The sequence below is a fragment of the Manis javanica genome, chromosome 15, assembly GCF_040802235.1.
Source record: "Manis javanica isolate MJ-LG chromosome 15, MJ_LKY, whole genome shotgun sequence".
NCBI lineage: Eukaryota > Metazoa > Chordata > Mammalia > Pholidota > Manidae > Manis > Manis javanica.
In genome coordinates, this window is record NC_133170.1 from 9,909,387 (window position 1) to 9,932,152 (window position 22,766).

Below are 22,766 nucleotides of genomic sequence, written 5' to 3' on the forward strand. Positions count from 1 at the left end.
CATGTGAGAAAAGATCTGGGAGGTCTGCAGGATCAAGGCCTCTCCATCAGGAGTGTTTCAAACAGCAGAAACACAAAATGGAAAAAATCTTTGAGTTGACTAGGTGTGCTGAAGGACGAGCTCGGAGATCGGGAGACCTAAGTGAGTGATGGGGGGATTTGATCTGTTTTTTTATTTATTATTTTTATTTTGGTATTATTAATGTACAATTACATCAACAACATTATGGTTACTAGATTCCCCCCATTATCAAGTCCTCACCACATACCCCACTACAGTCACTGTCTATCAGCGTAGTAAGATGCTGTAGAGTCATGATGGGGGGGTTTGAAATGAAGTATCAGAACTAATGTAAGAGAATATCTTACATTCTTTTGCTCGGATTTGATTACTTTAATTAAGCTCTTTTGCCTCCACCTGTCTGCCTTCCAACAATGGCACTATGATGCCCTCTTCCAGATGCACAGAGGAGTCTTGCCCACAGTATTAGGTCTGGTGGGAGAGCTCTAAATTGTCCTTGATGGGACATTACTGTACCTGGCCTGGGGCAGAGGCAGTGGGTAGGCCGAAAGTACCTACACAAAATACGCATGTTGTGTTACCGAGTCCAAACTTAATGCCATTTGCTGCATGACATGTCAATGTGCTGAGAGGTAAGATGTTGGGCAAGGAAAGCAACTTTACTGGAAAGCCAGCTGACCGAGAAGATAGTGGGCTAATGTCCTAAAGCCCCATCTTGGCTCATGGTTGATTGCAAGCTTCTTTTATTCTAGGAAAAGGGGGAGCAGGAAGGGGAGCAGGCCGGGGAGTGATTGATGGCCGCAGACATCTGGGTGCCAGCAAGGGTCCCAGGAGAGCTGAGACACTCCGTGTCATTGGTTAGTTGGCTCTCGCTGACCCAGGGCTGGTCACCATGTTACTGGAACTCTTTGACAGGGCAATCGTTATTTTCAAACATATTGTCTTGTCTCCTGGAGGAGGCAGGCTTCGGATAAGGAGCTATTTGTGGAAATCTTACATTTCTTTTGATGATCAGCAATCCTATGTTCAGGGCTGCAGGCTGAGCAGAAGCCCTTTTTCTATATTTTTCTGTTTGACCGAAACATTAAGGCAGCAAAGGAGACAAATACAATATGGAAGCAGAGATGCCACTTTCCAACTCGGTGACGTCTGTATGGGCCACTGTCAGGGTAAAAAGTTGTTGAACTGACACTGCTGAGGACCACTGGCTTGAGCTTCCCAGGCTGTTTGTGATTATTCTCACTCGTGAGAAGTGTTGCCCAAGCTTGGCTGTATATGAGCTCTCACTGTTCCCTTTTCTACCAGCATCAGCCTGTAAAGGGATTTCCTCTGGACGTTTTACCTGATTCAGGCTGAGTATGGGGATCTTCGACCATCCTACCTATGACTGTAATCATTTTAGATTTGAACCCAGCAAAACCAGAGTCGCCCTTGAACTCTAACCAAGAAAGTCTGTTTAAGGAAATGATAAAAGCATCTTCAGTGTGACGTGGAGAATACAGATACACAACAAGGTCCCTGTGCTTTGCTTTATATGGAGGTGTCAGTCTATTACTATTCAGAATTGTTGAAGCCCTTCTTGGTAAAGAACAGAATTTTGTATTAATATGGATTCATTTGTCATTAATTATAATAAAGCTACCATTAATTCACTCTTAAACAGTAACTACTATTATAACTCTTGAGCATTTTCTATGTGCTAAGCCTTGTGTCAAGTTCTTCATAAATATCTTATTTAATCCTGGCAGCAACTCTTACAAATCAGCAGCTGGAGGCTTAGAGGAGGACTTTTCAAGTTGGCTGTAAACTGGAATCCCTGGCAGCACTGAGACCTCTCCATGTGCTGGCTGCACCAAGACCAGTGAAATCAGATTTTCCAGGGTGGGATGCAGGAATTAACCTCTTAATAATCATTTACCCGGGACATTCCAGTGAGGAGTCCAGTGGTTCTCAAACCTTACCTCTGCCATCAGTGTTTCTCAAGCTTTAGTGTGTATGGCATCACCTGGTCGTATCATGACAGTGTAGATTTGGATTCACTTGGTTGAGGGTGGGGCCTGAGATTCTGCCCTCAAATAATGCTGATGTTGCTAATTTGCAGATGAGTTTTATGTATCAAAGGCTCAAAGCTGTACACTGGACCATGTAGCAATCTTTAAGCCATCCTGATGCTTGACTCCTGCTCCCAGACATTCTTATTTAAATGGCATGTGGTGCAACCTGGGCAATAGGGTTGTGAAGGCTTTCCAGGTGACTGTAAGGGGCCATGAGGTTTGGGAACCACTGGCATAGAGGGATTAGTTCAGTGGCCCATGTCATACTCAGGAAGTGGAATTTGATCTTTGAGTGTGTGAGCTCAAAGTCTGTACTCTTAGCCACTGTGCTACAGTGCCTTCCTTATATCAGGACCTTAGTAACAACAGACTGATGTAACATTGGTTGTGCAGATTGTTTCCAAAATTCTTGCAAATTGCAAATTATTGTACTCAAGTGTTATCTATTTTAGAAATGAGTGGTCTAGGTTGACTCAGCAAGCACAGATTGAACAAATGTGGGGATAAGAATACGTGAAATGGCCACAGAGATGAGTGACCTTTGGCCCCGCTTCCAGATACTTAAGATACAGTGGGAACGACAGCTGAGTCCAAATAACATCTCCTGTGTAATTCCTCATGGAAAATTCTAAGCAGTACATTAGAGGTACTTCAGGATTTCTGATTATTTGGACAAGGATTGGATCTTGGCTATTTTAGGTTTTTGAAACTCAGTGTCTATTTTGCATACTTTTATGAATGAGCAGAACTGTCATGTTGAATGAATCTTTTCCCTGAGGCCCCTGGAGTTTTATTTGGTTTTCTCTTATTGGCCCTAATTCTTTCCTCCTCATGTTGTATGATTTGCTTAGGTTTTATCTTTCCTAGTGAACTCTCAGCAACCTGAAGGTGGATAACTTACCACAATGCTTTCCTTTTAATAGAAACATACACTTATGTGTTAAAGAAATGATGACAATAAATTGTTCACTTCAATACCCCACAACATTTGGGTTGGATGACGTTCTAGCTGTCCTTTCCCCGGTGCTTTTCATGCAGTTCATATGGCGGTGATTCTTGTTTTTCCTGCTGCTCTGAAATAGCAAATACTGAGCCACTGTTCCTAGGGGAAATACAGGGTTAGGTTCCTGTGAGCCCCTGGTTATAATCTTTTCATCCATCAATCAACATGTAACCTTGTTTTCTATGTGTTTCTGTTTAAAGACATCTTAATATTTATGTTGGTGATTCATTAACTTGGAACTCACTGTGATCATCATTATAACTCACGCTGGAGAGCTCATCCTATGAGAATGTTTTCTCAGTAAGGCATGTCACAGCCTAACTCTTAGGAATGGAAGGCAGCACTTCAGCCCTGTGCTTGGGACTGTTTTAAACAGTGAACCCATGAACAAAAAGTGCAAAAATGTGAAAAGCCTGGTAGAAGGATACTTGCTTACAGCATGAGAGCCGGAGCAGGAAGGCAGAGCGTCGCCCCGTTGTGCCTCCTCAGGGGTGCGTGCCGCCCGGGGCGTGGATGTTTTGCCACGTTGTGCATGTCTGAGAATGACTGTGACAGTTCCCTGAGTTGATTTTGGGGTTATGAGTAAATTTTAATCAGTAGGAAAAATTCACAAGTATGGAATCCATGAATATTGAGGATTGACCACATCTACTTCTGCATGCAGATTATTCAACTACAAAAAGGACACTATAGTATCAGACAGAGATTGTGATGGAGATAGATTCTCAGTCAGTGGTTTTCACATCAGAAATGTCTGAAGAGGCTGTTAAAATGCTCATTCTTGGGCCTTACCCTCAGAGATTCTGATTCAGTGGACTGGGAGAAAGCCTCAGAATTGGCATTTCTAATAAGCTCCCAGGATCCAGCTGGAGAACCACCTTGAGGGAACACACTTTGAGAACCACTGGTCTAGGTAATAATATTGCATGCTTTGAAATAGTCTATAGTTGAAACTATTTCCTTTAAACCAGGCTGATCTACACCTGAGTCAATTACTAGTCTAAAATATATTTGTATTTATATTATGTATGGAACTGTTTAATATGTTAATATGTAAGTGTGCTAATTTTATTCAATCTGTTTTTTTAATATTGTTTTGCTTTTAGGAACTCATATGTTCGGTTGAGGCATTTATGCACCAATACATGGGTAACCAGTACCAGCATCCCCATAGACACCGACGAAGAGAGGCCTGTTATGTTGAAGGTAAATGTTGCTGAGAATGGTTTAATTTCCAGGCAAATTAGTCAGTAGTATTAGGGGGTGACTGACATGTTCCTTACAATCTGTCTTCACCAGTATTAGGGATTATTTTATTGTAATTAATTTCATCAAGCACTTGATTTGCCTGGTGCTCAGGTAGCTGAACTAAGTGGCGTGGTTAGAGTAGAGCTGTGACTCCCAGATGTAGCACCGATCCCAAAAGGGTCGGAGCAATATTTTGAAAGGGGAGAAGGTCCCAGGAGTACATTTTCTCTACTCGGTTGACCTGAAGCAGAGGGCAAATATGAAAGGGAGATGCTTCCAGGTGGGCTTTGGGAATAGGGCTGGACATGGGCAGGGAAAAATCTGTGTGTCCTCTCATAGTGGGTGATACATGTGAGAATTACTAGGTTTGGGTTATCTATTCCTGTCCTGTTTTTCTTAAAAACCACTAAGATGTGTTAGTACTTGAAAACTACTGCAGTTCTTTAAAAAAAAAAACAATAACATTAATGGAAAAAAACACATTGCAGATTGGAACTTGCCAAACAAAAGAAGATAAAGAAGCATTTGCCATTGTGTCTGTCCCGCTGTCTGAGGTCCGAGACTTAGACTTTGCCAATGATGCAAATAAAGTGCTGGCGACCACAGTTAAAAAGCTGGAAAATGGCACAATAACTCAGAATGAAAGGAGGTTAGTACCTTTTTTTTAAATGGCTCTTAAATCACCAAGAATCAGTTGTCAACTCTTGCAGTAAATCTCAAGTGAATGAATGACTCTAAGGGAATATTTAGAATGTTCTCCATAGCAGTGTACCTGCTTCTGAGTGAGCAGATCTAATGAGAGAGTGAAAATGGTGACTTTAAAATCTGGTGGAATATCTACTTTTTCTATTTTAGCTTGGCTTGAAAATAGTTGTTTTAGTTACTGTCTGATTTTTCCTTTTAAATGTTTCATAAAAGATATGCAATACTTTCTGCTGCACTTGATTTGATATTTGGAGTTCTGAAAGTCCTTAAAGAAGATTTATGTTTTTCTATTTTTATTTGTTCAAGACACTTTTCTCTGCTCAGGTACCACACAAAAAAATACAATACCAGAAAATGATCTTCAAGGTGTAGCTCTCGGCCCTTTTAATTCCCTTAGAGAAACTGGATCCTTGATTCTTCAATGTTTGTTTTGGGAATAGATGAGAAAGAATGATACTGATAGCTACCAATTATTTCATCTCTACTTTTTGTCGGCTCTGTGCTCAAGGGTAATATAGACACCGCAAATATATTTTATCTAATCCCTCAAACAGTCCTGAGATGGACATTATCCCCATTTTTACATAAAGGAAAATTGAAAGGTTAACCCAACCGGACAAAGCTCACCAAGTTTTGCCCAGTTCAATCATATGTGGTTTTAAAAGTCCATGTTTCCAATACACCTGAGCGCAAGCATTCCTTTTATGTCCCCTCTTCATGATCTGCTACACACCAAGGAAAAACTATTTGCCAATTTCCCAGGCATTCACATTGGAACTCTTATATACAGCCTGTGAGATAATAATGGGTGTGAGCACTTTGGAGAATAATTTGATAGTAACTAGCAAAGTCAAAGCACCAGTCACTCCTCATAGAAGGAGAATCATGCAGTGTCTGCTTTCTGTAATTGTCTGATTTTACCTCACATAATATCTCCCAGGTCCCCCTATGTTGTCACATGTGACAGGATTTTCTTTTTTAAAGTTGCATAATATCCCATTGTATGTAGATTTCAAGTTTTCTGTATCCTTTCATCCACTGATGCACATCTAGGTTATTTCTATATCTTGGCTATGGTTAATAATGCTGCAAAATAGTCTAAATCAAAGAAATGGAGTGGAATGGTGATTGCCTGGGCCAGAGCGGAGGGGGAGGGGAGGAGCTGCTGTTAACAGGTGTAAGTTTCCTTTATACATGATGGGTAAGTCCTAGAGATGTGCTGGACAACGTTGTGCATATAGTTAATAATACTATATTGTGCACTCAAATGTTTGTTTAGGGCAGATCTTCTAAGTATTCTTAACATACACACACACACACATACACACACAGATGACGTTGTGGGATGGAGGGAGAGAAGTGAGCACTCCATGACTCACCAATTCTGCTCCTAGGCTGAATGTTCTTGAACATCTGTCCAAAAGAAGCTCCTACATGTGCACCAGGACACATGTTTAAGAATGTTCAGCCTATTCTGAGTAACCCACAATACCAAAAACCGAAAACCTTCCAAATATCCATTACCAGTTGAATAGGTGAATACAATTTTGCTATATTCACACAATGGACTATATAACATAGCAATGGAAATAAATGAATTACATCCATATGCAGTGACATGGATAAATCTAATAACCTTTAGACTGAGTGAGAACTAGGTACAAATACATTCACTGTGACACTATTTGTAAAAATCAAAAACAAGCAAATTAGCCCCTGTTTCCTTGGAGCACTCAGGCAGTTGTCAGAGCTCTAAAGAAATGCAAGGAAATAATTGTCACAAAAACCAGGATGGTGTTCCCCTCAGGGAGGGGTTTGGGAGGCTCCTGCAGTCTTCCATTTCCTGCTTTGGGTGGTGGCTTTATGGGGTTCACGGTGTAAGTATTCCACAACTAAACACATTTATGAACCTTTAGATATGCATCTTATAATACAAAGGAACAAAAATCCAACGTGCTTCCTCTCACGCTATCAATAGAAAAACATCGTAACTGTGTGAACAAATGGAAAAGCTCTTTCTCAGCTTCCTCCCTGTTCTTACCTTTTCCCCCCAACACATCCGCATTTGAAAACAGCTATTATGTATTCGGTCCTACCCCAGCCCTGTTGGCGGAAATGAATAAGAGCCAGAGGCTGAAACAACTGCGTGGCTCTTTCTGGGCTACAGATAATTAAGTATCAGAGCTAAATTATGACAGGTGATAGGACCCCGTGTGCTGATAGCACTTTCTTATTTGCCTGTTTTTTTTTTTTAATCTATTAAAGCTTCTTTTGATGAATGCTTTTGTCTCTGTTGCTGTCACATATGCACAGAAATGTACTCAACCTCACTTAAAAAGTCTCCCTTGCTAAGCAGTAGGGTGTTCCTTGAAGAAAAGTACAAAGGGAGATTTAGATTATGCGCCCTCCACCCTGGCTGCTTGTAACCTTAAGCAGGTGGCTCTTCACTTAACTGCCGGAGAGAATCTTGACCTGTTACGATGATTCTAAGGAAGGTTCTGGGCCAGGACTGACCAGGGATCATGCATTTTCCCTCCCACTGTTTCAGAGTGAAAACATCAGAGCAAAGATCATATCTTGCCTGAGAAATATGAAGTTGTAATTATTGATATTAATTTAGTAATTTCAGAAAAGCCACCTCTCATCAAAACTCCTTCACCGCTGCCTGTCAGTCCTATAGAACTGATTGGCAGAGTTCAATGCATTTATATTATTTTCTCCATTTTAGAATTCAGTATGAAATTCTTTCTGAAAGTACCTCACAACTCTGACTTTTTTCCTCTCTGGAGCACGAAGTTATTATTAGATATTCTTTTCTCAAAACCAGGGAGAATGATGCAAGGGCAAAGGGAAGGTGTTAGAATATTGCAGATCTAGCTTAAAATGCCTGTTTGAATCCTCTCTCTTATGAATAAAGCTTCCCCTTTACTCCTCCCAGGGATGGGCTCTGGAGGCAGAGCTCCTGTGTGAAGCTTCAAGCGCCTCAACCTCAGACATTTTTCAGTGGCATTTTCTGATTTTATTCTGCATAACTGCACTGACAAAACACAGTGTTAGGGAACTGTTGGGGGTGGGAGAGCAGGGAGTGGGGAAGGGGTTCATTGCTATTCAGAGCTGGAGAAGTGACTCAGACAACTGTAAACCAGAATTTCTGCACCAAGGTCTACCTCTGAGGGTACAGAAAAGGGCTCCCTTTAAGTCTTTATTGTTCAGAGGTTTAACTCATTCGTTATTACTGAACTTGTGGTGTGTACCAGGCCGTGGGCCTTGCAGCACTCCCAGGCCATGATAGCATGGTGGTGAACAGCACAGACCGTGGCCATGTCTACATAAAGACACATTTCAAAAATGCGTCTGACAGGATTCACTCATTTTATATATGGAAGTATACTGAACTGTGGGTGTGGGTGGCCCAGTTCTGGGTGATGGGTAGGTCCACTTGGCTCTGTGAAAGGACATTCTCTTTCAGGAGGTAAATCTGGAGATAGGATCAAGGGGTTTCCTAAATGAACACATTCCACGCTTCTGTGGAATTGATGAATCTCTTAAACTGTAGTTTTCTTATGATGGGAGTTTGATTCACCATGCTAGTAGCATGAATGATTTTGCGAACGTATATGGATAAATATATGTATATATATTTGTTGGACAAAGGTTTTTCAAAAGTAAAGAAAACTATTCACATAGAAAATAAAACCAGGCCAAGGGAGGGAGAAGGAGGCTAAGGGAGAGTTTTTGAGGCATTTCAGGTACTAAATGCCACTTGAAGTTCAAGTAGTTAAAAGGATAACCAAAATGTAGAGTTAAAAGTGAACGTTAGTGTATGTTTTTAGGATACTATAACTTCTGTAGGCCAGTTAATGCTTTCAGAACAATTTAGGGCATCTGATTGCTTCCTCTGGTCTCTATTGACAGATGATTTAAGTGTTTCCTATTCTGTGCATTGGAGATGCTGAGATGTGAAGGATTGGGGAATGTAGTCTGAGTCAATAGTTAAGAAAAAAAAAGGGTTTGAATTTAGGAATTTAGAAGTTTAACTGCTCTTCCTTAACAGAAATACCCTTCTTTGCTGGTCAGTCATAGACAAGCATCTGATGGTATTAGCCTATCAACTCATCTCTTGTAGGGGTGCACAGAGCTTACTTCCTAATAGTCTGCAGTTAGTTGATTAGAACTGGAGGCAGGAGTAAGGGCTGGAGGAACTGGAGAAGGGATGTCCTTTGTAAAGATCTAGTTAGACATGAGCTGCATTAGATATTTTGTGATTAAAGATTTTTTTATGACGCACTCTCAGTTTTCCAGTGTTTCAGTTCTTAGCATTCATTAAAAAAATATTTCCCCAAATTGAGCACACTGTGGAGTAAAATTTCCTTTCCTTTTCGTATAGGTTTGTGACCAAATTATTGGAAGATCTCATCTTCTTTGTTGCCGATGTACTTAATAATGGACAGGAAGTTCTGGATGTGGTTATCACCAAGCCAAACCGAGAACGTCAGAAATTAATGAGGGAACAGAACATATTGGCCCAGGTGGATACATTTGCATATTTTATTTTTTTGAATGGTAGTATCAAGAAAGTCCTTGTCATAGTTATCTGTTGCTGTGTAACAAATTCACCCAAAGTGACTGAAAACAACAGATACTTGTCTCACAGTTTCTGTGGATTAGGAGTCTGGGAGTGGTTTAGCTTGGCAGTTCTAGCTCAGGATCTTTCACAAGGCTACTTTCAAGGTGTTGGCTGGGGCTGTAGTCATCTCAAGGCTTTTATGGGAGAAGATTCACTCTCGTGGGCCTCTCCACAGGACGGTCCTCACAGCTCAGCAGTTTGCTTTCCTTAAAGTGAGGGGTCCAAGAGAGAACAAGGGAGGGTATCCAGATGGAAGCCACAGTCCTTTTATAACCTAAACCTAGAACTAGTATCCCATTAGTTATACTGTGTTAGTTAGAAAGGAGTCAGTTACTCCAGTCCACAGTCAAGGAGACAGGATTGCAGAAGAGTGTGAATTCTGGGTGGAAGGGCTTCACTGGGATCATCTTAGAGATGGTCTCCCACAGACCTTTTAAAAAATCTGCATGGTCAAACTATTTCCAGAAAATGTGTTGGAATAATTTTCTAGGTAGTATTTCCAGAACTTGAAAACTGCCATCTCCATCTACTTCCTACTTTTTCCGTTTTTTATCAGCTCACAAGTGCTTCATATAATTTAGTTTTTTTCCCCTGAAAGTCTGGAGCTATTCCTATACTATGTCTTCCTGAGATTGTTCATAACACATCAGTAAATTAATTCACTTTCTAATAATATGGACATATGGGCATGCCTAGCTTTAGCCATCTTTTTATTCAATTAATTGCTATGTAAAGTAATGGCCTTCTGCGTGAAATGTGGACTCAAGGAAGATACTTAAAAAAATAAAAATCATGTTAATGTATGTGTTCTTGTAGAGTTGGGAAAGGAAAACAGTAGACATACTGACAATACTCCCTAACCAATCATCTGAAAATATAAAATCAACATTTTTCTCAAAGAAAAATAAAGGTTGCAAATAATGAGGCAATGACTTTCTGACTTAGCAATTCTTTGTGCAATACATTTGATTCCAAGGACTTTTAGGATCTTGAATGATTTATTAATATTATTTACACCAATGTATGTCTAGTCTTTTATTTCAGTATTGTAGATATTAAATTTGGGGTTTGTGAATATAAAATTATGGAAGTAACTTTAATTCATATTATATTTATAATTCATGAACTACATGGATAATTCTATGTGGGTAATGCAGTTCATATTTATGAGTAAAATGATCTTGTATTAATGTTCATGCTCTTGTTTAGGCAGGTTCTTCCATACACAGTTTATTCATCCTGCCAGCTCATCTCCAGGTGGTCCTACCTGCTGTCTTGCTCCCCCAAAGAGTTTCATTCCTCAGTGCTTTTTAAGTATTTTATACCCTTCTTACAAAAAGAATCTGGGTCATTGGGTACCACCAGCTTCCCAAATGGTTCTTCATTTGTTTGAATGCTGATACATTCATAGATTTGGCTATATCTTTATGTACCAATGACAATAAATTAACTTTTTAATAAAGAGGTTTAAAGGTAATATTTGGAAACAGTGTTCTGATGTCAGTTTCAGATGAAAAGATAACAGTAAAAAAATATCTATATATCATCTTGACTTTAGAAAATTATAGAAAATAATGGTAATTATAAAGCCTATAAAAATCAAACTATAGTTTAGTTTATCTGCTGAATATGTTCATGTAGCTTGGTACAACCCAGTATCTTTCTATTTCTTGTTTTAATAAACTACAATTACTAAAGAAAGTTAAGCATTTTGTTTCAATAATGGTTTTGTCATTCAATTTAGGGAATCCCTTTAACAGTATTATTATGTTTTGGTCCTGTATCTTAAATCTGCCTCCCTTTACATTAATTCTAATCAAATATTACAAAAGTATTTTTTTGAGTCAGTGTGTTTTACAAATAAATGTAAAAAAAAAATTAAAACATATTGCAAAACATGTACCTCCACTCATCAGAATAGGTGGTGTTTTTTTTTTCTTGGCAGGTTTTTGGGATTCTTAAAGCACCCTTTAAGGAGAAAGCAGGAGAAGGCTCAATGCTGAGACTTGAAGATCTGGGGGATCAAAGATATGCCCCCTACAAGTACATGCTGAGGCTCTGCTACCGGGTGCTGAGACATTCACAGCAGGACTACCGGAAAAACCAGGTCAGACGGTAACCTTCATTTTTACTTCTGCTTAACATTTAAAGAAAGGGTATGGTTCTTTGGCTACTGTTCCAAACATGTAAAGCAAGAGCGGGAAATTCTGCTTTGTAATGAGATGTTTTGTATTGTCAACACACAGATGTGATCCAGAGGTATTTTTGAGCTGATGTATGTATTAGAATTGGAGGCATTTTTCAGACAGCAACTAGAGTCTTTGAAGGAGGGTGTCTGAGTTCCTCTGTGTGCACGGCATTAGCTCCTGCTGAGCAAGAGGCGTGTTGGGGACATTAGGTGAAGAGGAATGAGACATTTCTTGCATGTCTAGGACCATGTGAGGTACCACGTCGTCATGTCTATGCCAAAGAGTTTATGATCCCATGGAAAAGATGGGACATGTGCATCTGAAACATAAGGGAGAGGCAAAGAGGAGGCGTGAGAGACGATGGGAGCATGTTGGGAATTCAGAAGGGGAGCTCAGCTGTGGCTGGGGGAACCTGGGAAGGGTGCTTGGAGCAGGAAGCATTTGCATAGGAGGAGCATCATTTTCATAAACTGTCTGGGAAGAGGCATTTTAGCAAAAAGGATCTATGAAGAAATAAGGGTGGATGCCTGAAAGGACACTTCTGTCCCAAGATATTCCTAACTGTGGAGGACAGGGAACCCAGGTATATCTAGGGGTATAGCTAAGAGTTGCCAGCTGTAAGTGAAACTTCTTTTAAGTCTCATTTTTATCTTAAAAATCCATAATATTTCGTGGTATGTTCAATAGTATTTTTTTCAAATTAATTATCATTTGGTAAATTGATACCTCATGTTTCTCTTAGCCATTTTGAGAGAAGAGTCCATAATCAGTCAATTTCACCAATGAGCTTAGTCTATGGGGATGGATGGTGTGAGAGAGGCTGGTAAGGCTGGCTGGGCTGAGCCACACGGGGCCTTGGATGTCAGGGGAGTCTATTTGGGAATAGCTAGTGGTAGTTACTGAGTGCCTACTTTGTACTGGACTCAGTTCTAAGCACTTCTCACAACTTAACTCAGCTAGTACTGAGTTAAGAGGAACTGAGGCCCAGAGGGGTTAAATAGCTGCCAAAGATTGCGAAGTTTAAGACTGGAGCCAGTAGTCCCACCCAGGCTCTTAATCCTCACACTGTTGCCTCTTAGTGGTTTGAAAGTTTCTGAGAAGAATAAAAAGAATTTGCTTTAAGAAAAATGCGTTGAACTACATTGGCTTTGACATTCTGTTTGAAAAGGACTAAAAAAGAATACATGAAACAGATTAGTCAGAAGATAAATAAGATGGCAAGGAGCAAAAGTGAAGGGGGGAACAATATGCACAAATCCTTAAATACTTTGTAATGTAATCCTGGTTATAAACATCTTTCTTTCCAATTGAAAATGCTGTCCTTGGAATTCTTTTCCCCAGCTTCACGGCATTCCTTTAAGATGGCAAGGGAAAGTAGGTAGAGTTATTCTCACTTTAGTGGAAGAAAACTTAAGTTCCAGAACATTAAGTGACAGATTTTCCAGCAGTCAGAGAACCAGGGTGCTAGAAGCCTCCAGTGTGAGAAGTGGGGTCTTGGGTGGGGGTGCGGCTAGAGGTTGCTCAGTGTACTCCACCTGGCCTATTCTTCTTCTTGGGTCTGGAAAGATATACTTTGCTAGACGGGCCGCTGCTCTATATGCCCAAGCAGTGCTGTGTCAGAGAGACTGAATTCACTGAGAATAATCAACAGGTCTACAGAGTTTACCTGGCGCGCTCAGTCCCGTCAGCCCAGAGTGGGCCATCGTTGACAGTGCTCAGCCTCTGGAAGGGTCCTGGGGGGCTCCCCACTCCTTCCTACAGCACCGCCCTGAGCTTTAGTCCCCATCTCGGGTGTGCTCACTCTGCGGGTCCCTAGCCGGCTGCCCAGGTAGCACACCCTAACTGGTGTCCTTTCTCAGCCCCTCAAGGTCAGGCATGTGGAGCTCTGGCTCATTCCTCTGGGTCTCAGCTAGGGCTTCGTGGGCCCTGTGTGCCGTTTCTCCTCGGAAAATAGTCAGTTCTTCTGACAACCGGAAACACACATACACACACACACACGTTCTGCTTCTGGGATTCCTCCTCTCCTTTATCACCCTACCTTGGCCCATCATGTCCCAAGGTAAGTGTTTTCTCACTTCCGGGGACCTGCTTTCCAGGCTTCCTCAGAGCATATGACTGTGGACAGGCCATCTTTTCTCTCTCTTGGAATGTCTCCCCAAGATGTAGACTGTTGAACTGACAAAAGAATACAGAATCCCACCCAGCATTCAGAGGATCAGATGTTATCTTCCCTCACATTCTTGTGCATGCTCAATTCACTCTCAGTGCTGGTTGAAAATATTTTTCTCATTTCTGTTGAATTACGAATGCTTTGCATGAAGTGTGAAGCAGCTTTCTGATGTTTAAAGAACATGATTTAAAAATGTACATGGGAATGCATTCTATTTTTTGTATAATTACCTTGTTTTTGTTTATCCTCACCTATGTTTTATAGAGTTCTAATAGGGAAGTCTTTTGTGATTTGATGCCAACCCAAGTATTTAATACTGAATCTCTGTTTACTATTATTTATAGAATTTGGTATCAACTCTCATTTAATTTGATCTACATCACACATCTTGGAGGTTTGCCTTATACTGAAGTATGATTACAGTAGTCTTTAAAAAGTGTAATAAATCAATACATACCTTTAAAATGAATACACTAACAGAAGACATTACTTAACTGGCTACCCAAAATAAAGTCATCATTTTGAGAAGGCCACAAAATTGCTGCCTCAAATAAAATTAGGTTTGTACGGCCAATATCATTTTCAAGGAATAGATAGGTTCCAGTAAATTTTACCTAACCCCAAAACATTGTCTAATCAATAAATCCTCCCATTTTAGAAATGCAGGTACATCTGCAAGGAGAATCCCTAAAAAATTGAAGTGACAACTTTTGGTTGTCGAAGGGGCAGTGCTTACGTTCTGTGCTTGTGTGAGATGTCTTGCTTGTACACAGAATGTGGGAACTGAGCAATAGCAGCTTGGGATATAGGAGAGTTGGTGTGAAGAATAAGGGGTAGGTTAAATAATGCATGATCGAAACTCCCCAGTGGCTTTCTCCTCTCTTACAGTAACATTTTTCTCTTCTACCCTGGCTTTCAAGGACCTTTATCTCCATGTTTACTTCTTGCATTCTCCTCATTTATTGCCCTCTAGCCACAGAGGCCACCTTTTGCTATTAGAATACCCATTAAAATGTGGTTCCACCGCCACAGAGCTTTTCCACTGTTACTCCCACTGCCTAGATGGTTTCTGTCCCCTGGCTGCCTACTTTTTATCATTTCCATCTTTGCATCATGATAATCATTTCCATCCTAGCTTAACTATTTCTTCAGCCCCTACCCCACCTAAGGTGCCACTTTTCCCACCCCTCTGCTCCATGTCACTCACTGACATGTAGAATGATCGCATTCATCAGCTCACTACTGCCTTTTTTTCTTACTAGGGTATAAGCTCCCTGAGAGCTGCTCTGCCCTGTTCACTGCCGTACGTTTAGTCTCTCAAACAGTGCCTGAAATGTAGTAGGTTTTCAAGAAATACCCTGGATAAACGGTTTAGATTAATAAAGTGATTAATCATATTATCTTCTTGGATAGCCTTTTAAAGACAAAAAATGGTATGAAATTTATTCTTTTAAAGAGGAGATCTAAGAGCTCATGGTGGTATATGTACAAAAAAGACATCACCCAAGTTCACCTGGGATCTTCATGTAACAGTAAAGATCCCATGTTTCCTGAACAAAATGAGAGTCACTTTCACATCTATGATTATGCCACGATCTTCTCTTACGATTTTTTGTGTTAGAAGAAGGGCCTTTGTTACACTGGTGAAATCCTCAATCAGCATGGCATAAACAATTATTTTGACAAGGTTTATTTTGTTTTTCCCCCTTACAAGAGTGCAAGTCCCCATAGTATAAAGTGTTTGGAGGTATGTAACTTGTTGTTATAATGTAAATTAGGTATATGCTAATGTGTTTTCCTTTCCTTCCTCAAAAGCCCTATATTGAAGAATTGTTCACTTGCTCTTTTTTGACAGTAATTTTTAGTGAGTTTTCCGTTATGAATAAATTAATCAGCATTGCCGATCCTAATAGAACCTTCTGTTTCTCAGCTGTTTGGCAGCACATTCTGACAGCCTTTCTTTTTGCAGGAATATATTGCTAAGAATTTCTGTGTCATGCAGTCCCAGATCGGCTATGATATTTTGGCAGAAGATACCATCACAGCTTTGTTGCACAACAACAGAAAACTACTAGAGAAACATATCACAGCAAAAGAAATAGAAACATTTGTCAGTTTGCTGAGGAGAAATCGTGAGCCAAGGTCGAAAGTGGTTCAGGCAGTGTTCTTTACTCGGGGGATTATGGCTTTTTGCTTGATTTTTAGAACTTTTTAAAATTAGAATTCTTTCATACTATTAACTTTCATGGACAAAACTCAGTTGGGCTTATTGCTATAATAATCATATATCAGAAAGAGTTATTACCTCATAGATCAAAACCCTTTATAGACATATTTAAATATAATTGGTTTTCACAAGAACATGTTTTTATAGTACTTTGCAGTTTTTCAAAGTATGTTTTTATCCACTGTTTCATGCTTTCTCATATGAAGTACATTGGTTATTTATTATTATCCACATTTTAGAGTTGAAATGACAAAGTAGTGGCTAGAGAGCAACTTTGCCCGAGAATAGCCCGCTGGTCAGGAACAGAATGTGAGGTGAATCAGGAGTTCTGACTTCATGTCAAATTCTCTTTCTTTTGCGCCGTGCTCTCTTGTGTGGGAGAGATGAATACGGAGAAATCAACCAGACTGATGAAATTTCTTTAATTTTTCAGCAAATAATAATTAAAATTCTATTAATAATTAATAATTTTATAGCAAATAATGCAGCAAATAAATGTTATAAGGTAGAAATGGGTCTCTGACTCAACTCGGCCATACTCACTTTCATTCCTGGTTTACTCGGATTATTAGCTTTGATCTGTTTTTGTTTTGATTTTCAGTTCTAGAGTCTCTCACTTGTAGGCAGATTTTCTAAACGTAATAATAAACCACGTACTGTGGGATGAATATCACTAAATAAGCGGAAGCAAACCTAATCCTTTCTTGAAACAAGATTGTACTAAATACAAATAATTGGGTATTTGATTTGTTTCTAACGATATGGTAGATAAGCAACACATTAGAAAAAGTGTTGCATGGAAATAATATGAAGAACAAACTTAAAAAGTTACTTTCATTTTATCCCCAAGTACATTTTTACTCTGATCATTTTATGGAGTGTTTTTTCTTACTGTTCACTGTAATTTTTTTTTCTCTTGCCAGGTTTTTGGATTATTTATCAGATCTGTGTGTGTCTAATACCACCGCTATACCTGTAACGCAGGAACTCATCTGTAAATTTATGTTGAGCCCTGGCAATGCAGACATTCTCATTCAAACTAAGTAAGCCCAGATGATGGGGGAATCTTTTTCGGTTCATTATCTGTCAGTGTTGGAATTCCTCATAATGTTTGTAAGTGAGCTTCTTAATAGATTTTGTATGCGTAATTCAATTTAAGGCTGGTCTCAATGCAAGTAGACAACCCCATGGAGAGTGCCATCCTTTCTGACGACGTTGATGATGAAGAGGTCTGGCTCTACTGGATTGATAGCAACAAGGAACCTCACGGCAAAGCCATCAGGCACCTGGCTCAAGAAGCCAAAGAAGGGACCAAAGCTGATTTAGAAGTTCTTACCTATTACAGGTGAGGTATTGAAGAGAGAATTGTGTTCTAATTCTCCAGCTCATGTACTCAAGGTGAGGTGATTCGCTGAAACCTCAAAAAGGCAGGTATTTATGAACAGGAAATTTAAAAAGTCAGAACTAGCATAGCAGAAATACTGAGTATTATTTAAAATATCCAAAATGAATGTTAACATCTGTGTTTTCCACACATAGCACTTGGTTTTTCTGATTTTCCACTAATTTGGAGTTGTGCAGCGGAGGTCTTTTTCCTACTTTGATGGGCTTCAGGGCAGACGAGAGACATGTTGGGACGTAGGGGATGGAGTTGAGAGAGAGGGAGGGAGATGAAGTGGGCTGGGAAAGCTGATCCCGCCCCAGAGATGGCCTCAGGCAGAGCCAGCCAGTAGGCAGGTATAGTGTGCTTATGAAGATGTGGAGGTCAAGGGCTTAGGAGAATGTGGTGTCTATAGTTAGGAAAGTTCAGCAGCTGCGTAGAGCTGCACAAGTTCTGATGGTAGTTCCTGGTGGTCAGAATATTGGGAGCAAGAACCCAGCTGGTGTTTTTGAGTTTAAGGGATAGAAATCCAAGGTAGAAGCCGTTAGGCCAAAGTGAGCCCCAGTGGTAGGAATCTGAGAAAGGCAGAGAAGGCTTCGAGTCCTCTGGTTTCTGCAGCTGTCGCAACAAAGCCAAAGGCTAATTCTTAATCTCAGAGGCTGATGACTCCACGTGTACTGATACAACCTGGATTGACCACATTTGAGAACTGGATGGATCTAAATTTAGAGTGTAGATATTAGAGCCCATAGCTGACTGGGGAAGGCAGGGAAAAATGGATTCACATGAGCTGCTACTCATAGCCTTCAGACTTAGTGTATTTGTAATCCTAGGACACCAAGAGCACCAAGAGCTGAGAGCCTAATGACCCTCCCCACCAGATGCATTTTGCTGGAACAAGTAAGAGAATCATAACTAAACAGGCATAGGGACAATTTCATGTATGTGTTGTCATTTGATCACTTAACTGACTAGCAAAAGAATTAGACTCCAGCATCACATACGTTTGGAAATACTGGTGCCATAAAGTACATACTGACTGGTACTGTTATATTTAAGAACCTTATTCAGATAGGACAAATAATGTAGTATGTTTAATATCTTTAAGGTATCAGCTAAACCTCTTTGCAAGGATGTGCTTGGATCGCCAGTATTTGGCCATAAACCAGATTTCAACACAGCTCTCTGTCGATTTGATCCTGCGGTGTGTGTCAGATGAGAGCCTGCCATTTGACCTCCGAGCATCATTTTGCCGCCTTATGCTCCATATGCATGTTGATCGGGACCCCCAGGAGTCCGTGGTGCCTGTTCGCTATGCCAGGCTCTGGACAGAAATCCCCACAAAGATCACAATTCATGAGTATGTTTGGAACAATTTCCAGAGGACTTTAAATTCAGTAGATGAACTTAAAATCTAATGTCTTTGATTTTGAAGTGAAATAAAGGAAAGGCATTTCTGTGTTCAAACTTAGCTTGTTAATCTTTCAAATGCAAATAAGATTGTTTTTAGAGAGTAAAATGACAACTCTTGATAATAGAAACATCATTCTGGAAACTGATAAACAGGCACCATAATAATACCAGGAGTAACAGCTTGTTCAGTGCTTAATATTACAGTAGATTCTGAGTAAAGTGCTTTACATATATTCACTGATTTCACAATAACCCTGTTTTATAGGTGAGGACACAATGTTTAGAAAGATTAAGTAAGTTACCTATGCTGAAGAAGCCAGGAGGTTAAATATGTATATTTTTCCCTTTTTAAATGATTACAATCAATTTAACTTGCTTTATATTCTACCTGTCTTTCCAGGTATGATTCTATAACAGACTGTTCCAGAAATGATATGAAGAGGAAATTTGCCCTGACAATGGAATTTGTTGAGGAATACTTAAAAGAAGTTGTAAATCAGCCCTTTCCTTTTGGAGATAAAGAAAAAAACAAACTGACATTTGAGGTATTTTTTTTTAAGCCATTCATTTGTGAGACTACTCTCTTTTCCCTGTCAAAAATTAGATACAATAATCATCAAAGATTTTTTTCCCCTCTAATAGTTAGGATAGTTTGGTAGCTAGGTAGTTTAGTTCATGAAGGTGTATTGGTTGAAAGATTTATGCTTTAATTATACCTGATGTCCAGTAAAAATACTTTATTTATAATCTTCTGTTATCTGCTGTTTCTTTTTTTTTTTTTTTTGGTTTTCACTTATTATGTAAGCTGTATTGCATTTAATGAACAAAGACAGTTTTGCATACTTTATAGTATGTTTGGATACATTTCTCCCCCCTCTCCGTGGAGTCGGTATCGTTAGCCTCATTAAACTGAATTGAAATACCTGTGGTTTCAATATCATTTTGGGAATATGGTGACAAAAATTAGAGAAAAGATCTATTATTTCATACTTGGTGTTTTAAGTACCTACTGGTATGTAACAAATTATCCCCAAAATTAGCAGCCCACAGCAACAAGCATTTATTATTGAACAGTTTCTGTGGGTCAGGAATCTGGAAAAGCTCAGTGGAGCAGTTCTGGCTCAGGGTATGTTGTGAGGTTGCAGTCAAACTGTTGACTGGGATTGCAGTCATCTGGGGCTAGGCGATCTGCCTCTGAGCTCACTCGTGATTGTTGGTGGCCGTAACTTCCTTGCTGGCTGTTGACTAAAAATTCCTCATCTTGCTATGTGGGCCTTTCCATAGGCTGCCTGTGTCCTTATGGCATGGCCCCTGGCTTCCCACAGAGCAAGCCATGAGAGAGAGAGAGAGAGAGAGAGAGAGAGAGAGAGAGAGAGAGAGAGAGAGAGCACGAGCGAGCTCAAGATAGAAGTCGCAGTCTTCTACACCCTAATCCCGGAAGTGGCATGCCATCACTTCTGCCTCATCAATGAGGCTATTCTGTTGGCCACACAGACCATCCCTGGTGCCGTGTGGAAGGAGACTGTACACTGGGGACCATCTTGGAAGCTAGCTCTCACTATGTCTTGTTGTATCCAGAAGAATGCAAAGCAGCAGAGGAACATATGTTTCTGGACAAATTTCATGGATAATATCCATTTATTAAAGTCATTCATTAATTAACCACTTATTAAGTGGTATTCTACTAACTTTAAAAGGTTATTGTTTAATTAAGAGGTGAATCATTCTAACTGTAGGCTTCTTTAATATACCTAAAATCCTGCTTCCTGGATGGCTGTTGACCAGGGGCTTCATCTTCTTGTCATGGGGTCTTTGATGGGATGATGAACTGGTCTCATTTGGACTTAATTCTAAACTTGAATAAATCAGAGTTCAGGGGTTGCTTTTGCAGGCATTGTGATTCCTAAATGTTAAAGAATGAGAAAGTTTAGAAAAACCTGTACTAATTTAGATAATAAAAAGTCAATATTAATTTCAATTTCTAACGTTTCTTCTTTTTCACTTCCCCATTCCCCCCGTTTTTTTTTTATTAAGGTGGTCCACTTGGCTCGCAATCTTATATATTTTGGATTTTATAGTTTCAGTGAATTATTAAGGCTAACAAGAACACTTCTGGCTATCCTAGATATTGTACAAACCCCCATGTCATCGTATTTTGAAAGATTAAGTAAATTTCAAGATGGAGGTAAGAATTCTTGAGAAAAACTAGACTTTTTGATATTATGTGGAGGGGATATAAAGAAATAGATCTTCAAAGAAGTGGTTGTTAACATGTACCTGCCAATATAATTGTACAAATGAGAAGTAGTTTTATACTAGGACTTAGTGATAATAGGTTGGATTTACAAACATGCTTCTCTGTTTTCAATGCTAAAGCTTTGAAAGACAAATTCATAAGATCAATGAGTTCTATCTTTAGAAGGTGACATTATGGTCAATTCACTAGTGAAAATGTGTTGTTAAAATTAAAAACATCTTAATATTTATGATCGTTCTGGTATGTATCACAAATCATATGTGGCTATGCTTCATGGCAGGGCATAGAAAAATACAAAGAATGGGCACATTAAAGGTCCTACCAGAGAAGCAGTGAATGCAAAGCCAGTGCGTAAGGCTGTAAGTGGAGTGGACAAGAGAATGGGCCTTTGAGTCAGAGGGTCTGTGTTCAAGTCCTGCCTTTACCACTTATTAATTCAGGCAAGGTAATTACTTTCTCTGAGTTTCTTTTCTCATCTGAGATATGAAGATGATAATAGTAATACCCTCCTCACAGTTTCCTTGTGAGAAGTGAATGTATACAGTACAGTTAAAGCACTCATAACAGTGCCTGTCTCATAACTCAATAAAAAGTTTTTTGGTGGTAATTGTCTTAGGATGGATGCCGTGAAAATACCCTGAGGTAGAGAATTGTTTGCAGAAGGCATACTGAAGAATGTATTCAAGCTGTATACCTGTAAGGAAGTGAGGAGGGTAGGACTGGGCTGACAGAGGTGACCCACAGTGCAGTTACACCTGTGACCTCAGCTGATCCTAGAGGGCGCTCTGGGGCTGGGTGGCTCTTCAGAGCTGTCACAGATTAAGGCAGAGGGGCTGAGTTTCGTATCCTGACATCAGGCAGGCACTGACTGCCGATGGAGCCATTGGCTTCATCATGGAGGTGGGGGTGACCTTGGGTAAAGCAGTTCCCTTTGACTGAGGGCCACTTCTAATGACAGCCGAGCCATGGAAGTCAATAGTCATGCCCAGCAACTGAGAGAGTAGATGCTTCAGTTCTAGACTGGAGAGAGCACACAGTGTGTCCACTGCAGTATCCATTACAAGATTCAAAAAGGAAAACCAGAAACCTAATTTCAGACACAGGAAGAAATACCTAGATGAGAATTATAAATGAGCAACTTCCAGGTAGCTGAAGTAATTAATTGCTGCTGCCTAAATCTCATTTCCTTCTCCATCTTCCAGAAATTTGTACAGATCGATGAGAAGCAAGGTAAACCACACAAATCCCTCACTTTCACCAAACTAAAAGACAGAGGACAATACAAACTTCAGTTATTTAAGTAGAAAAGTAACATCAGTTTTCAGTAGGGCTGTCTTACAGGTTCTGGCTACAAGCCTCTGTGGACAGTTAGGTGGTTCTGGGAAAACCATGTGGAAGTGACCAGAAGGGACTGAGTGCACATTACCCTCAGAAAGAGAGAGTCTGTGCTAAGTGTGAACATACTGAAAGA

At 39.9% G+C, this 22,766-nt stretch overlaps 1 protein-coding gene across 4 annotated transcripts in view; it reads left to right on the forward strand.

Annotated features, from left to right (window-relative positions):
- ITPR2 (inositol 1,4,5-trisphosphate receptor type 2) overlaps positions 1 to 22,766 on the forward strand; it is a 417,532-nt gene that overhangs the window by 115,056 nt on the left and 279,710 nt on the right. For all 4 annotated transcript variants that reach the window (XM_073223365.1, XM_073223364.1, XM_073223362.1 and 1 more), the window contains exons 12-21: positions 4,185 to 4,284; positions 4,815 to 4,975; positions 9,419 to 9,560; positions 11,604 to 11,765; positions 15,987 to 16,159; positions 17,168 to 17,287; positions 17,404 to 17,589; positions 18,734 to 18,985; positions 19,439 to 19,583; positions 21,073 to 21,223. In XM_073223365.1, the coding sequence (XP_073079466.1) occupies positions 4,185 to 4,284; positions 4,815 to 4,975; positions 9,419 to 9,560; positions 11,604 to 11,765; positions 15,987 to 16,159; positions 17,168 to 17,287; positions 17,404 to 17,589; positions 18,734 to 18,985; positions 19,439 to 19,583; positions 21,073 to 21,223 (1,592 nt within the window). The remainder of the gene's footprint in view (positions 1 to 4,184; positions 4,285 to 4,814; positions 4,976 to 9,418; positions 9,561 to 11,603; positions 11,766 to 15,986; positions 16,160 to 17,167; positions 17,288 to 17,403; positions 17,590 to 18,733; positions 18,986 to 19,438; positions 19,584 to 21,072; positions 21,224 to 22,766) is intronic.